This window comes from Accipiter gentilis, chromosome 2 (genome assembly GCF_929443795.1).
Source record: "Accipiter gentilis chromosome 2, bAccGen1.1, whole genome shotgun sequence".
Taxonomy (NCBI): domain Eukaryota; kingdom Metazoa; phylum Chordata; class Aves; order Accipitriformes; family Accipitridae; genus Astur; species Astur gentilis.
Genome location: NC_064881.1, coordinates 27,900,986 through 27,917,941, shown reverse-complemented (window position 1 = coordinate 27,917,941; position 16,956 = coordinate 27,900,986). Strand labels below are relative to the sequence as shown.

General features: G+C 42.3%; 1 protein-coding gene across 7 annotated transcripts in view; it reads left to right on the top strand.

Moving 5' to 3' along the window:
• The window catches only part of RUNX1T1 (RUNX1 partner transcriptional co-repressor 1), a 114,883-nt gene that overhangs the window by 5,493 nt on the left and 92,434 nt on the right, over positions 1 to 16,956 (top strand). For 2 of the 7 annotated variants that reach the window (XM_049821203.1, XM_049821193.1), the window contains exons 2-3: positions 9,703 to 9,964; positions 15,640 to 15,812. The exons of 3 other annotated variants lie outside the window; for them this stretch is intronic. In XM_049821203.1, the coding sequence (XP_049677160.1) occupies positions 15,725 to 15,812 (88 nt within the window). In that variant the 5' untranslated portion in view covers positions 9,703 to 9,964; positions 15,640 to 15,724. The remainder of the gene's footprint in view (positions 1 to 9,702; positions 9,965 to 15,639; positions 15,813 to 16,956) is intronic. 2 more of the 7 variants (XM_049821220.1, XM_049821212.1) reach the window with 1 other exon arrangement.

Here is a 16,956-nt window from a genome sequence, read left to right as displayed (position 1 = left end):
GCTATTTTGCACCATTTCCAGTAGCCATCTGTAGAGGAGAAGGGTTTGCACCTGTCTGTCCACACTAATTATAGATTAGGTCCAAAGAAATGAAATTCGAGTAGGCTTTCTCTTAATGAAAACCATAGTGATTTTATTGTAAAAGTGTTTTGTGTACAGACGGTGATGGTTGGGCTGTAGTAAAATAAATTGCTGTATGGCTGTCATGTACTTGTAGCTGTAAAGCAGGATACTACTGCATTAACAAAGGTGCTGAATAAAAAATGCGGTGCTCCATTTAAGTCCTAGGCTTCAGTGGTGGCTTTAGCTAGGTTTAGTCAAAAAGGTTCACTGTAAGCACAGCCTTCCAGGGGTATGTTTCAAGGTAGACTTCTCAGTTACCATCACTTTGATGTCAATGTACTGGCATATAGGTGGTCCTTTGGCTGAAATATGAGGTTTCTGGTTTCATGTTAAACATGTACACACATACATGTGGAGTGTGTCAGAAATACTTTCCTCTGGTTTAACATTGTATTAGTAAAATAATGTGGAAAGAGTGAGAAATGCTTTCTGCAGTAAAAGGTCACATGAATTTCTACCACATCTGTTTATAGTAATTACGAACATAATTAACATAAGAATTACAAGTGAAGTAATGACAAGCTGAGCTATGAGATATTATGCCATAATGGTCATATGTTGGAATTCTCACATTATAGCACACTAGAATTCACATATTCAATACAAGAAAGAAAATGTTAGATTTTTATCTATTTTAATGCTTCAGAACTTATCTGCCTGGGGCAGATGGACTTTACGCTTTATAGGAAGGTAACCCATTATTAAGAGAGAGTCAGTTGAAATTAAGATTTCTAGCCTGCAGCTTGGACTTTGAGACAGCTGTGCTTATGGAACGCCACTTCTGTTACACATTTGTAGTCTGATTGTATTTATTTTATTAGCACACATTGCTTTATTTTTAAACGTGAGTGTTTTAGCAGCAAACTGTTTACATTAGAAAGGATCCTGGATTGGGTTTTCTTTAGAGACTTGTGATTCGAGTAGTAAAACTGCCTGTCGGAATGGCTAACATAGATACAAGATGCACATGGTGGCCCTGCAAGATGAGAATCTGATGGATCCTAAATTAGTTCATGGCATGATACAGATGTATTTCAAGGAAAAAATCCATAACAAAAATCCCTAAAAAAGAGCAATGTCTCATTTGTACATAATGTTTTTGAACGAACATATGCAGAGAGGAAGCTCTGTGGCACCTTGCAGGTTGAATTAATTAAAGTCACTTTTCTTTAGAAATGCATAGAACATACCGTTAAGTTTAGGGGCTAAGGTTTCAAATGAGTTGACTAACTTTTGTAATATGACCTGTCTGATTACCTCTAAATACGGTTGTCACACAACTGACAACTGGAGGAAGTTGAGGGAGAAGTGGCCCTTCTTCAGGGTAAAAATACTGGCTGAGGAATGCACAGTAAATTCGAGATGTGAAAATCAGTCTGCCTTTAATGAAAAATCAATGTCCTGTTTTTGTGATGGGAAAATTTGCCAAATTGCTGTTTTTCTAAGGCTAAACATATAGAGTGGTTTATGAAAAATAAAAAAAAAAATACCGTGTGCTATGTCTCAGTGATACCAAGAGGTTTTCACATTATTGGATTAGTGGAGGATTTGTGACAGACCCCTTTTTATCTGACATTCATTGCAGTGACATGATTTTCACACACATGCCCTTCCCCCATCTAGGTTCTGGTTTTCACTTTGTATTATGTGTCAAATTCCCTTTATTTCTTTTCTTGTGGAAAAAACCTGCTATCTTGGACGAGTGCTTTTTGGAGGGAGTTCTGCACTGAACAATGCCTGTCTCGCTCCAGCGTGCTGTCATTGTCCTCCTCCCAGCCTTCACGGTGCTCCTCCGCAGACGTGTAATGGAAACGCGTTTCCTTAACAAATAAAGTGTTGATTCCTAGGGAGAAACATTTTTAAGAACTTTTTAAAACCAGGGCGCGCGGAGTTCGCTTGGCAGCCTGGTGCCGGTGCAGCCGTTCTGCTGGCGGGCTGTGCTTGAGGCGGGCAGGCATGCCGGGCCGCTTTGCTGCCTCCCCTCCCCGTACCGCATGATAACCCAGTCCTCTTCGATGACTCCCGTCAAAATAAACCCGCGCTTTCCTCAAAACCTGAACCGTTAAGTGTCGGGACCTACTCCGGTTTATCGCCCATCCTCCGAACGCTGCCGCTGCTCGCAGCAGCAGCAGCGTTGTGTTCAGGCTCTTCTGCCACGGGCAAGGCCGAGAGGGTCGGGCCGGGCCGGGCCGGGCCGGGTCTTGGCCAAACCGGGAGCGGGCACGTCCCGCCACCGCGCCGGGGCAGGAGCCGTCGTGCTCCGTGCGGGACGTAGGTGTGCTCTGCGGGAATGGAGGTGAGCTCAGGTGAGGGAGCGCAGGGGAGCCAGCGCTGCGCTTCCCTGGGTGTCTGGCAGGGTCCTTGTCCCGGGCAGGTTTCGGGGCAGCTTCCAGGGCCAGAGCCGGCCCGGACGCCTGCCTGGGGTCGGGCGGGCGGGAGGCAGACCGGGGCGCCCGGGGAGCCGCCGCCCTCTCACCCGGTGGGCGGCGCGGAGGTGGCGCCTCTCCTCATGCCGGGCGCGGCCTCCCCCGGGACCCCGGGCCGCGCCGGGCCGGGCCCCGGCCCCGGCCCCGCTCCCGCTCCCACTCCCACCGTGCATCCTCCGGCCTCCATCTGGGCCGCGCTGATACCGTAATCGCCCCGATGCACGCCGCCGTCCCGCTCCCCCCGCGCCGGCAGGGCCACGGAGGCGCGATGTGCCGTCCGTGCGCCGCAGATAAGCTGCGAGGCGTGTAAGGCGCACAAAGCCCGGGCCGCGCCGGCGCCTCCCTCCCTCCCTCCGCCGGAAGGTAATCTCCACCCGCGGCTCGGGGAGAGGCGGGCGGGGGGACACCCCTCGCCGCCCCTCGCCGCCCCTCGCCGCCCCTCGCCGCCCGGCTCCCTCGGCGCTGCACAAGTCGATAGGAGCGGGGAGAAGTGAAGATGTAACCTCTTATCTCCCCCCCCCCCCCCCCCCCCCCCTCCCCGCAGCGGGCGGGGGGATTTACGGGCAGAGATTAGCCGGCAGGGAGAAGGGATCTGCCTTTTGTTGTGCGTGGGGCGGCCGTGGCCTGGGCGCTGCCTCCCCCCGCCCCCGGGCCGCGCTGAGGGGAGCGGGGAGGGGGTCGCCCGCCGGGCTGGCCGGGGGAGGGAGGAGGGAGCCGGAGAACAATAGGTTACCGAGGGACCCCGCTTGAAATGCAGTCGGGGGTGGGGGGGGGCGAGCGGCTGGTCTGGGTGTTCCACGGGACGGGGACGGAGGACCGGCGCGGCGGGGGAGGGCAGAGCCCCCGGCCCCGGCGGGAGCGGGGTGGCGGCTGGGGCCACGGCGACCGGCGGCGCCCTGCTGGCGTGGGCGCGGGCCGGCGGCCGGTGGGCCTTCCCGGGAGCGCGGCTCTCCGTGAGGGGCGCTGACAGCAGCGGGCTGTCACGCCCGGGCGTGCCGGCACCCACCCGGCCGGTGTCGGGGCGGCTTCAGTGGAGGCTCCCGGCGCCCAGAATCCCCGCAGAGGATGGCAGCGGGTTTTAGGAAAAGTGGCCTCTTCCCGCCCCCCCCCCCCCCTTTTTTTTTTTCTTTGTTAATTGTGGGCTTTTTTGTTGTTGTTTTTGACTTTTGACGGCGATTTTTCAGTTCTCGCCAGATTTCAGGTGACTTGCACGCTAGGTGTGTGCCATGCACGCACGCTGCTTTAGCAAACGGCTCTATCAGCGATCATATCTTCAAGCAACATTAAACAATTACCTTTAAAATATATTTAAAAGTTTGAAATATTTATATTGCCGTTTCACTCTGTCAAGTGTTTGCGAAGATAGATATATAGATATGATTCGGTAACTAAAAGCCTAATTAAAATTTGTTTAAAGCCAGGGGGGCATGTATTCTTGTTGACAGCAGCGGATCGATAGGGTAAGACAATAGAGCCCCATTATTTTACTTCCATTGACTGAACATATTGACATTTCAGGTTTGCGATTGCCTCAGTGAGCATGATGAAACACTGAAATTCACGAACCAACTGTCTGGAGTGGCACGTATATTACTGTATGTCATCTCTGCCTTCAGGTTACCTTATCACTGAAGCAGAATGGTAATGGATGGCAGCAGAGTACTTCAGAGGGGTTAGGGCTCCATCAGTTAGGAAGCTGACACATAGCAGGTTTCAGGAGTATCTTTAATTACACCTAGAATTATGTACAAGGGAAGATGGTCCTTGTTACCTGCTGCTGCGCTTCAGAGTTTACAGGCTCAGAAGCAGACAGGATAACAAGGTACTTATGTTTCATATTTTATATACATGACTTGATACCTTAAACTTTTGCAGGAGCACGAGGACTTCTGATTCTGCTGTTGGCATGCTCGCCATGTTTGCCAGTGGCAGCATCTCAACCCAGTCTTGATGCTCAAGTTCCAGAGCACCTGCTAGACCTTCCTCCCAGTCTTGAAATTGCAAAGGAAACAAAGAACAACTTTAAAATAAATACATGCACCTTGAGTTTCTCCCACCCAACGTGCTCTGTTAACAATGCTTAGGGAATTCAGTGCAGTGGGACTATAGCAGAGTGATAAATATACACATTTTTTCCTTAGTATGAGCACTGGAAGAAGAAATGTCTGCGCAATATGTGCATGTGTATGCATAATTGTATATATTAATTTGTATGATTGCATATATAAAGAAGACTGGTGGCCCCAGAACATACAATGTGTCTTACTATTTCAAAGGCTTTCAGATCTTCTTTAAAATCTAGCTGACTGTAGAATGAAACCCAACAGGGTTAGGCAGAGATAGAGATTGAAATTAATTTAAAGCAGACAAAGAGCTAATATGAAAGAGCCACTAGTGATTTAACTCATTTTTAAAAGTAAGTGTAATGAAAATATAAAATGTATTCTGAGTGTGCCATCTACTCAGCAATTGTTGCCATCAAGTGGACTGCTGATGCCCTTTAAGATGGTAAAAAGAAAACTAGTCCTTTATACCATTTTCATGAAAATGTTAGGTTTCTGTTTGATCAGCAGGTGCTGTTGAGATGAAAGCCATGTGTAAATTTTCAGAAGGCCAAAAGTGTCAATTCAGAAAAGGAAAGTGATAAGAGAAAATGCAATCAGTTTTCCTGTTTTCAATTTGTGCAGGATTTGAAGAGCTGTTTTGTTAAACTGCTACATCTGCTCCAATATGAATATTGAACTACTTCCACTAAAAATAACACCCTATAATTTGGAAGCCATTGCAATCTTTTGTTAATGCAAGTGGGTTATTTAAAAAAAAAATCTATTCTGAAAAATCTCCTGCCTAATGTGCATTTTTGTTTATCGGCACTTTTATCTTCAGCAGATAAAATGGCATTATGCAATTAGGACCATATCTATTTGGACTGTAAAAATGGCACTGGATAGCTGAATGTCACTATATTGGTAAAAGGATTTAACTCGTACGTTTAAAATAATTTTATTAATAAACTATGATTGTATCTTAAAATGATGAGTGACTGCTTCCCCATTGCAACAGTACAGCTTTACCTAGTACTGAGGACCTTGTGCAAAGTAGAGGACGTTCAGAGTATGATAGAATGTTCTTTTGGCTTGTTTCATTCCTGCTATACCTGCAAATCTTAAGTTTAGCCTCATCAAGGGCATTTTAGTTAGTGGGGCTTTTGGAGTAACTTTTCCCATGGTAAATGAAATGATTAAATCAGTCTTGAATGCATATACACAAAATACTTGCTGCTGTGGTGCTGCTAGTCGAAGTGAGTTTTATGAACCTGGAAAGCACAGCATTGGCAGAGCATAAATTTTCTGTCGGAGGCATGTCCAGAGAAAATAACATTATTGCTTTTTAATTAAAAAAAAATAATGAAAAGGGTCTGTGTTTGTTAATTTTATAAGTAAGGATCTAAATGAAGAAGTGATAGTTCACTGTTAGATCTGTAGACCCCTGTGTACATAACATGAGTAAACACGTGCAGAATAAAATGAGAGCTTTTACTTCTTTATTTCAACATAGAAAATTACCTGGTTTTAATATTAGAATGGGTTTTAGCTGTTGGATTCTAATCTAGTAGTCAGGAACTCAGTTTTTTTGGCGGGTGTCTGCATGGGAAAGGGCCTTGCTGATGCTTCTGTTTGGTTTTGCAATTGGATTTGTAAGCTTTTGACCTTGGGGGATTTTCCTCAGTGATCTACAGATCAGAAATAATTAAAATTCAATAAACTGAAATTTAAATATAGAATGGATTTTGTGCGAGATCCGTGCTTGTGGTAGGTTGTCTAGAAGTCTGTGGCATGTCTACTTTATAGTTTGTATTCCCAAACATAACTGTGTGCACACATGTGCATAAATTTATGTTGAATGACAGAGGGATGATTATTTATACAGATTTTATCCAAAACTCTGTGCACTCCTGAAACATAACAAAAAGCCTCCCTCCCCAGAAGAGTGTTTACATCCCGTGACAGTCACTAGATTCAAATCTTCTAAACATGAAAGTTGTTTCCTTTCCTCCAAACCTTCTTTTCCCCAACAAAGCTAACCCTGTTAAACCTCACCTTCTGTGGGACGTATACATAGTTATAGACATATGTACGAGAAGTAAATATTACAAAAAACATGGCCGATCGGGGCAAAGTGTCTGTAGCCTGAAATAGCTTGTGATATCTGCCAACAGCAGAAGCCGCGCTGAGAAGGCCCTACCTCGGCTGACCCGGGGACGCAAGAGCCTTGAGGAGCCTCGCGTTAGTGCTTGGCGCCTACGTGGAGCGTTCTGCTCGCGAATGCTACAGAGCAAATGCTCTGCCGTAGCGTGTTGGTGGAAATACCGTCTACCTGAAGAGTTTTTAAGCCAAGGGGCTTTTTGCTTCGGTCATGGCATTTTTTTGGTACTTTTCGCAGGGGTTGGGGTGGAGTCCAACCCCAAAAGAAGGATTATAGCTGGATGCAGGGTATCCAGATTTTCTTATCTAAGTTTTCTGAACACATTCATGGGAGTGCTCTGTTTTTCTTATTCTTTGCCAAAAATGCTGCATGCAGTTTTGCTGTTCCTATTGAATAGTTGCCATATTTAACTCCAGTGGTTGTGAATGGAAATGTGAATATGGAAAGGAATCCTTTCATGCTCCCTCTCATTTTCTGTAACACGTTTTGGGATGCCTGGAAAGGAAGGGCATCCTAGATATTCCAAATATTTCTGAATACACACAAAGAATTTAAAAGAAGTTCAGCAACTTGGTTTTGCTTATATGTAGTTTTGGGGCATGTGTGATACGGTGGCTTATGTAAGTGATACCTTTTTTTACTCAGTATTATTTATTGTATTTAGTCATCATAAAAGCACAGTTGTGTTGTGCAGAACTGTGCAGCAGCAGTATTCCTGAATGATCCCATATTGCAACATACTGATTGATATGGGATCTTCATGGGATAGTTCATGATTTCTTCAGTCATTTCAAGAAGGCATTTGATTCATTGCCACTTTTGTGTCCATCAAGACAGGTGGACTATGGTGCTTGTAATAGAAGTAAATATCCAAAGTTCATGGAGGATAATAGCTTCTTTTGGAAATGAGGTTGGCCTCTGGAAAGACAGAAGACTCCACCTAGTGGAGTGGAATTAATCTGCACACAGTGGCAGGCTATGGCATATAGTAAAACAGATATTATTTATGAAAAGCCAGGTTGATGCAGTGAGTAAAAACCAGGAGTCTTGACAGGCATCTGGGGAGATGGTTGCATGATCATCACAAATTGTACAAGAGTGTAGTTACTTTTGTAGCTCTAGGAGGCTTATGATGTATATCTGCCTTGTTGGATGTCAATATACAATTTGCATAAGTAGTAGTCATTACCACTAGCCATTTTCTTTTGTGGTTCCTTTCATCTGGAGACCTACTGTCCACATTTTTTGATTTCTGGTGATGACCACGCAGGTGCCCCTTATGGTTGTGGCCCAGGTGTCACTTTAAATAGCTTGGGAAAAATCCCAATCCAACCCCCAAAACTTCTCCACTTTTTCCGTAATTATTTATTTTCCAGAATATATTTTCTGTTTTTCATATCGTTTACTTCTGTAACGGAAGTATCAGGACGCTGGTTCTTCATGCTGTCATGGCAGGTTGGGTGGCATGTTGAGTAAATTTGTGTGCGTCTTCTGGAGGTCCCAAGGTTTAACGATCTCTGTTATGAGGCATCACATTATATAGGGTTTTGTACCTATGCTTTGCTTTCCCATTGGTTTGGTCACGTTGTCTTACTAGGATGTAATATGATGAATTTTAAAGCTGGGATGTGAGTGAACACTCAACCTGAGCCACAGCAAAGATTCCTGATGTCCTGAAATCCTCTTGGAAAATTCATCCCAACATTGAATCACGCATGCGTTAGGCAAGCTCGAGAACTGCCCCAGACCAGCTCAGGCTTTGACAGCAAGAGAGGGTGAGGCTATTGTCACAAAACGAGATGATAGGATGCAGCAAAGGAGACAGAATGATACTGCTGCAAAGAATATTTGGGAAGAATGCTCCAAAGGAGCGCTTTCAGTGACATCCAGGTGGGCTTTGTTGCCAGAGCCATTAAAGCTTAGTGGTGCCAGAGAAAGCTGCCAACAAATTTAGGGATAATGGCACCTGAGGGTGTGCTATCAATGGATGGTAGTGCCAGGATGATGTTTTATTTTATTTTAATGGTGGCATTGCTGAAAGTATTTAAGTGTAATGTTATAGAAAGGGGTTTAGTGAGTGAATTCACCAAGTTCTAGGAACCATTAAGCAAAAGCTGTTTCATGACTGTGCTATTTATTATTTTTAAAGCTTGTTGGCAAACCACTTAACGCTGGAAAGCATGCTGCAACCTGTATTAAAGCATGCTGCAGATGAGCAAGGAAACCATTGTAGTGAACTGAATAGCCTAGCTTAGTTTCCGAATGTTATGTGCATTTCATGTGTGCCATGATAAATTAATGCAACTCCATGGGTCAGCAGAGCTTGTAAATGTTGAATTAAAGTGCTGGAGCTCAGATCTTCCCTGGTATTCACATGCCCAGTTCTCACTGAAGATGGTGTTTCTTTTGTCTAAACACCAGTCTGAGGATCTGGACCTTCAGGCTTTCCATGCTTCCATCTCACGTCTGTGATCTTAACAATACTTTGTTGGATTGATTCTGAGGCTTAGATCCAGATACGGCCCTCATAAAGTGGTCTAGCTCAGGTCTCAATGTAAAGTAAGTCATTCTCTTCGAATTGTAAATGATAGACTTATCTGACAAGACTTCCATATAAAGGAGAGAAAAAGTCTATTCCTTCTGTAATAATACTCTCAGAGGTTCCCGCTGAGTCCATGGGGCCAGGTTTCTCAATTTCTGTATCCCAAGAGCTGTGTTAAACTGTGTTTAAGCCAGCTGCCTGCTCCAGAAATTTCCAGAGAAGTGTACAGCTACAGTAAATAACAGCTACAGTAGTTTTGAAGAGTGAATCAATGTATAATTTCCCTTCCACATGCTGAGATTTAGTGGTCTCATCCTCTTCGCATGGGGAGGTTTTGATGTTAAATTTTCTTAAATTTTTATTTATTTTTTTTAATTCCAGCCTGCATTTCACCTTCTCTTACAGAGCTAGTATTGGCCGCTATTGTTTTTATTATCCTGAGCTTCTCTGGGAAGAGAAGGATGGGCAGGACCTCAGTGACATTGCCAGAGCAAGTCATCAGTGGCTGTGTCTGCTCCCCAGGAGGTCACAGGAAGCAGGTGGCTGTGTTAATTGTCCTCGCTCCCAACTCTTGTCCTTCCTGGAGGCAATTTAGAAGTGGTCAGGAAGCGTCAAGCCTACTGTGTCCCCCCAGGTTCACTACTTCATGCGTTCATAATAATTTGAGGTACGTGCCAGACAAGGGAAACTGGGTAGGAATCCTTACTGTCCTTTCTAAGCTGTGTTGCTACCTGGCTTGAAGGGCTGAATGCCATGGCTACAGAGTGTGTTTGGGATTGCAGCTGGAATCCAAGAGAGTAACAAAGAATTCTATTTAAAAAAAAAAAAATAAAAAAAATAAAAAATTAAGAGGTATTTCCCTAACATACAGCATTTTCCTTCTTTCAAGCTGTTGATAAAAGTCCTAGAGTAAGAAAACTACAAAAACTCACGAGGTGCATGAAATATTTCTGGAAACTATGATCCACTTTCATCTGGTGAGTGGAGGATAGGGAATGTAAATGCATTTTCTGCTTAGTCCAGTTGGGTTTTAATTGCCTTTGTTGCAGCTGCACCATCAGTAGTCTTGGATCCTTAAATGGTGCTCAGTGCTGTGCTTTGGAAAATCAGTTAGGGTCTTGCTACTTTAGATGAGCTTCTTGTTAACTCTTTGCTTGATTTTTTAATAGTGAAGGCTTCACAGCATTGCTGAGTATCTCGCTGCAAGTGTCGCACCCAATGCTGTAAGCCAGGTTTTGAACTACCAGTAATGTTTCTTTTAAGTGTCTTTTGGAAAGTATCCACTCACACTGGAAGTGACAGGAGTTGAGTAGCAAATATCATACTAGTTATTTATCTGCCATATGCATTTTGTGTGAAAACTCTGAGCTTCTGCTCAGGTGTACTCTTGGTTTTACTGAGACTGCTTGCCTAAATAAGGTGGGCTGCAGGATTATGTGGCTGGTGAATCATACTGGTTTCTGAATCACTCTTGCGGAGTATTAGCCTGAAATACTAACAACTAATGAGCACATTGTGCTTGGACTTTTATGTTATTTAAAGAATAGCATTTTAAAGCAGAATATTTTGTAAAATGGTCATTTAAAAATCACTTTGCAATTTACTTCCATCAAACCCGTTGTACCAGAAAAAATACCTCCTTCAGAAAGGAAAAGGTTGTCAGTATTGTGGAAGAATATCTGATTTTTATCCAGCTATTTGCTGTTTAAGCTCCCTTCTTTTCAGTGCAAGGAGATCAGCTGACAACAGCAGCAACTAAATCATGTTTGCAGCTGGGCAATTACAGTAGACCCTAAGATCTGCGACTGTCAACCATGAACGCAGATGCCTTCAAAGTTCTGTTTTTCTTCCATGTGGAAGTCGTTGGCATGGAACAGATGCCTTCATTTTGGAGAAACCAACCTCTGGATATAATTGGTTCTCTCTTCTCTTGTCCTCTAGGGACAGTCTCTCGCAGATGAAATTAGATGAGAGAAAAAAAAAGACACAGGCACACACGCTCACACATGACACGAAGCAGGAGTTTTCAGGATCTCTCTCTGTTTTGTCACGTGGAACTGTTTTACAGCTGGAAGATTTCACTCCATTTTTAGCACTCTACACACATGATGATGATGCTGTATGAAAAACATGCAAAATAAAATACATATCTGGCCAAAGTTTATTATTAATCTAGGCATGCTTGTTTAGAAATAAGACAAGCATATCCAGCCCGTATTAGTTTAGTGTTAAATGTTGACTTCTGCACTATCGATCGATGCCGCAGTCTCAGAAATTTAAAGTTAAATGGCAGAAGAGACAAGACGACTTAAAAAACTTCCGTTGTAGCGGTGGAAGCAAAGTGTTTTCGTCAGATGGTTTGCTAGTTGTTAACACAGGAGGGAAAAAGCAAGTCGTTGACTTCACATTTCACCTAGCTTACAGGCATTCAATTAAGGAAGCATATTTACAGGAACTTCAGTGGAATTAGTCTGATGAACACCTGTGATGAGCCACTGCTGGGAGTCCTGTGGCAGTGTACTGAAGAGACTGTGTCCTCTTACTGCAGATACCTAAAATGGGATGGTGGTAATGGGACTTAAAGGCTCTAAGAGAGTAAGAGAGAGGGAGAATCTGCCTACCCTCTGCCCATCAAAGGCTTTTGTCAGCCTCTCTTCCCTCCGGTGCGACAACTACCAAATAATTGTGGTTTATGTTATTTAGTACTGTTAAAATAAATGAACACCAACTTTGGGTTACCTTAATAAGCTCGGCTGTGAACTGTGACAGCCGGGCAGTGCCGTGTAAAGAGCTGTGGTATTCTTGGGTGGAGTGGGTACCTCCAGGAGGAGGGTGCAGTGGGGATCAGGGACTGCCAGGAAGTAAACTAGCATTGCTGGTACCCAAGAGCCTGGAGATCTGTCATCTCTGAATGCTTTTTCCTTTTTACGTTTTATTTCCTCCCATAAGGTTTTTTTTTTATATTGCAGTTTAACGTAACGGTCCAGTTCAATCACCAGGTATAAAATTTATCTAGGCAAATGTAACTCTTACAATGAATTGGGTGATGATCTGTTGGAGTGTGGTTGCTTGAAGATGCTGAACCTTTGCAACAGCGTAGGTAGGTCTTGCTGGTAGCATATCGATGACCTGAATTCTGAACTTGATTTTCTGATTTTAATGGCAATTTCCATATTTTACACGAGGCGTTTACTACTACCATAGTATTTCTGTCTCCTAAAAGTTGAGCAGAAATGCCACCAGCAATGAAAACTGGCAGGAGTTATCTTCGTCCTACCTTGGTCAGGGTGGTTGGTAGAAGGCAACCTGCCGTTTAGACGTGTGATGTAACTGGGTAGCTGCAGTGTGCTGCGGTCCTTTGTTTCCTGCTGACACCCACGAGCTGTGTGGGTAGAGGGCATTCACGATGACTTCCAGCAGTTGGAAGGAAGCCCAAAGTAAACTTAGTTTTGAACCGATGACTCTTCAGCTTTTATAAAGAAGCAGGGAGATTCTTGGTGTAGGAGTCCAGTTCTGATTTGCAGAACTTCAGTGCAACAGTGTGCTGCTCTTAGCACAGTATTTCTGAAGAACCACATATTAAGGGAAAAATTGAACCAGAGAAGTGCTTAGGTGATGAAGGGATTTCTGGCAGTAACTAGGAAGTGCAATAATGGTTGATTTCTTTTGAAGCTGATCCTGATATTTGTAGTCTTTACATCCTATTAATTCCTTGAAAGATAAGCTGATACAAGAATGATTTGCCAGGCCCAATGGCTCTTCTAAAAATCTTGGCTGAGGTTATATCCCTCTTCTCTCCACATATAAGATAAAAGTACTGTGAATATGAGGTTAACTGAATTCAAATAGAAGACTCTCTCGAGTTATTGCATTCCTTAGAAAATAAATACATTTCTCATATGGTTGAGATTGATCAAAAAAGTATTCTGTATGCCAGTGATTACATTCCCATCTGTGATTAAGGTTTTCTGTCTGCATCTGGTTTTCACATTATATTTCTGTAACAAGAATCCTTTATATGGCAGAGTTCACTCTCTGTATTTTCTATTAGCTGCAGCTTGAACTACTGCACGGATCGCAGATTTACACATGTGGTTTTCATTACTTCATACCATTGAGAAAAAGTAATATTTGTTTGGGAAAGTATGTTTTTCAAAATTTCCATGGTAATACAACATGTTGATCCTTTTTTATAACACTCCTGTAAGACTACAAATTGTATGAGGCATTCTACTTTCAGTGAAGTTCAGACTTTAGACAATTTTGCAGGTACATTCAAACAGCAGCAGCAGTTTACAATTCAGGAGGCAAAAATAAATTCTAAAAAAAGAGATTAGCGTAGAATGGGTATAGCAGAATGCATCCATCACGTTGGAAAATGTGGCATATAGAGAAAATGAACGTGGGGCTGAAACAAAGGAAGAGTAATAAGTTAAAGTGATGTCTTCATTGTAAAGTGGATGACAGATGAGGAGGGTTTTTTTCTGAGTAAGAACTTTTTCTTTTTTACAGTAAGAGGTTTAAAAATCTTTTACCAGCCATGAAAAAGGAGGATACTATTCAGCAGACACAAATATTGAATTGTTATATGTTACATAATTTAACATATTTGATCATAATTATTTCTAGTGGCCAAATTAGTAAAGGTTAGCAAAACATGAATACATCTTTACAGATGGCTGCTGTGTGTAATTCTGAATCCAAAATATGATGTTAATTTAATGTTCCACTGTAAGTCCATATTTCAACCAGATTGTGCTATCGTCACTCGGTAGAAAACTTAATGTTTAAATGATCTCAGTGAAATTAATAGGGCCACTTGGTCTGCGAATGATTTTTCAGTTTTGGTAGGGCCATGAGTTTACGGCCATAAAAATCAGATCAAACAATAACAACAATTTAGGGAATGTTGTATGCATCTATGGAAATGTAAAGTGCTATGCAAAACAGTGGACAATTGAACAATACACAATTCATGATAAGGCACAACTGAAAGGTAATTTTTATTGCCTGTGTAAGAACATGGTGACAACTAGAGAATTTCATACAAACTAAAAACCATTTTAGAAAAGTAGTTATTGCACCCAAGTTGGGCAGTCCTAACCACATTTTGGAGATTATTTTCCAAACACCAAAGGCAGTTGTGTCATATTGAAAGCTTCACAGTTGCCAAATGCTGGGTAGAGTCCTGCAGTCCTTACAGGCCTCTTGTTTTCACTGAAATCGATAGAATTTTGGCTTGTGCAGGGCTGCGGGGAAACGTCTGGTGACGAACATGGGAAAGAAAGGACTTTGAGTGGTGAACTCCTTTGTTCTGTAACCTTAACTTTAACTTGGGAAGGCTTGTTTTGATTTGAGGAGGGTGCTTGTTTGTGGGAAAGATTGCAGTTTCTACCACAAACACAAATGTGATCTTTTGCTAATGCCCTTGGGCGATAAATTTTTTTGCAGGAAGATGTAGTCCGTGAGAGGGTTGGGGCTGGGTTCTCTGTTAGATGCATGCAGCTGCGACCAGACCCTTATGCATGCTTAACTTTATGTCCTGAAATACCTGCGTAGTGGATGCAGATTGAAGCATGTACATAACTGTGTGTGCCTGGCTCTGAAAATCTTTCTGCCTTGACATAATTACAAACCCCTGAAAAGCATATTAATGACTTGGAAAAACTGACAATGCTGTAATACAGACTCATATGAATGACAAAGTATTTGTGTAACCCAAATAAACAGTTTTTGTAGGTGTTGGAGTGGGAGGGAAATTGCCTTTTCAGAAGTGGGAGGATGATTTGTAAATGTATCAATAGCTTTTTGATCTCCCTTTGTTTAAATGTGTTTGTTGTTATGACTTACAAATCCAGATTAGTATAGTGATGTGTAATTGCAAGGTCTCTATTTTTAGTAACCATGTTCGTTTAATAAATGATTCTCTAGAGCTTCTGTTGAACCAGGTAAAGTATGTAATATTTTATATTACATGAATGTATTGAAAACGAAGCATTTTTACAGAATTAGCTAATAGGTGTTTTCATGGTAGAATACAGGCTGCCCTTACTTTGTTGCCCTCTATATGTCAACTGTTTTAAATGAGCAACTTATGAAACAGCCTTTGTTGAAGTATTAATACAGTTTTAAAGTACTGCCTTATATTAACTAAAAAAATGTGGGTAATTGATTTAGAATGATAGCGTTTCTGTCTTCCCTTTTTATTTAAAAGACTGCTATTATCATGCAAATGAAGGGGTGTGGTGCTTCAAACTGGCTGTGATATGTGCTTCTTCTTCTTCTTTTTTTTTTTTCTTTTTTTTTTTTTTCTTTCTTTTTTTCATTTGTTGTTGTCAATAGAAAAGATTGATCTCTGGGCTGGTGAACATAATATCTGTCCCAGTCAGAAAAGGAAAGAGGAAATTAGCAGAGCGATTGGTGGAGAATGATATCTGTCAAAAGAAACACTTGGAGAGCACTGAGTTTAGTGATAGGTGACTGCCGGAAAAAAGGGAACTTTGAATTTTGTCAAGGTAAGGAACAGAAAAATATTTGATTTTGTAATGTGCATACCTTTTAGAAGTTATTTTTAATGACTGTACCTTGCCTTGTAAACTGTAATTAAAAAATAAATCTTTCCTTTTAGCCTTCAAAGAGTCTGCCTAAATCAATGAAGGTGGTGTCTTCATTTTAGTATTGCTGAGAAAGAGTACAACAGTAACAATAAAATCCCTCAGTGATGACTTTTCTAAAATCTTCCTTAGCTTAAAAATACATGTATGTGAATTTTTTACTGTGTTTTTTGTGTTTTTGATGACATAGGTGTTCTATATCTAGCATGTAAATATTACTTGGCTGGGCTGTGAAAATAATAAAGTTCAGTTTCCTGAACTGTGAATTGGAACGGTATTTGCAACCAGGTTAAGGGACAATTGTAATCACATTGGCAAAATGGTTGCATTTGTAATTTAGAGGAACCCTCTGGTAAACTCATTGCATTGGGAATCTGTGATAAATTTGGTTGAGATGATATTGAGAATGGATATTTCTGCTTCTTGTGTGCAGAGATTTTTACCATACTGGAAAAGTAAATCTGTTATGGCAGAAGTAAACTTCTAGATAACCTATGACTGTCATTCCTGTCTTTACTGTAACTGCATTTTTTTCTCCTAAAATGGTGTGTCTAGATGGCAAGAAGCTACTAAACTGATTTTAAGTGCTTTCCAAGACTCTGATACTTTCTTTCTCAGTGTTGGATCATTTCACCTATGGCATACAGAGTATGATACTGAAACAAAATGAACAATGTCTGAGTACTCTAGGCTATGCTCTGGTTAAAGGCAGCTAAGACTTGACCATATCACTCGTCTTCCCACCCGAGACAGTGGCCCACGCTGCTCTGTCTGTGGGGTGTGGAAAGGAGATGGAGCACATCTGAGAGAGGCAGCAGGATGCTCTGCACATCATGTCATGGCAAGGGGAGGGGCTGGGGCTGAGGTTTTTTGCACTAGTGTGAACATACTTTTTAAAAAATTAAATCCTATTAAAAAATAAATTTGCATTCTAATTCGAGTTCCTAGCTCGGTTTAAAACAGGTAAATGCTTCTCTGGGACCTTCCTGTACAGAGGCAGCATTGGAAAAGAATGAATAATCTTAGCAGGGTTTCTTGTTGCATT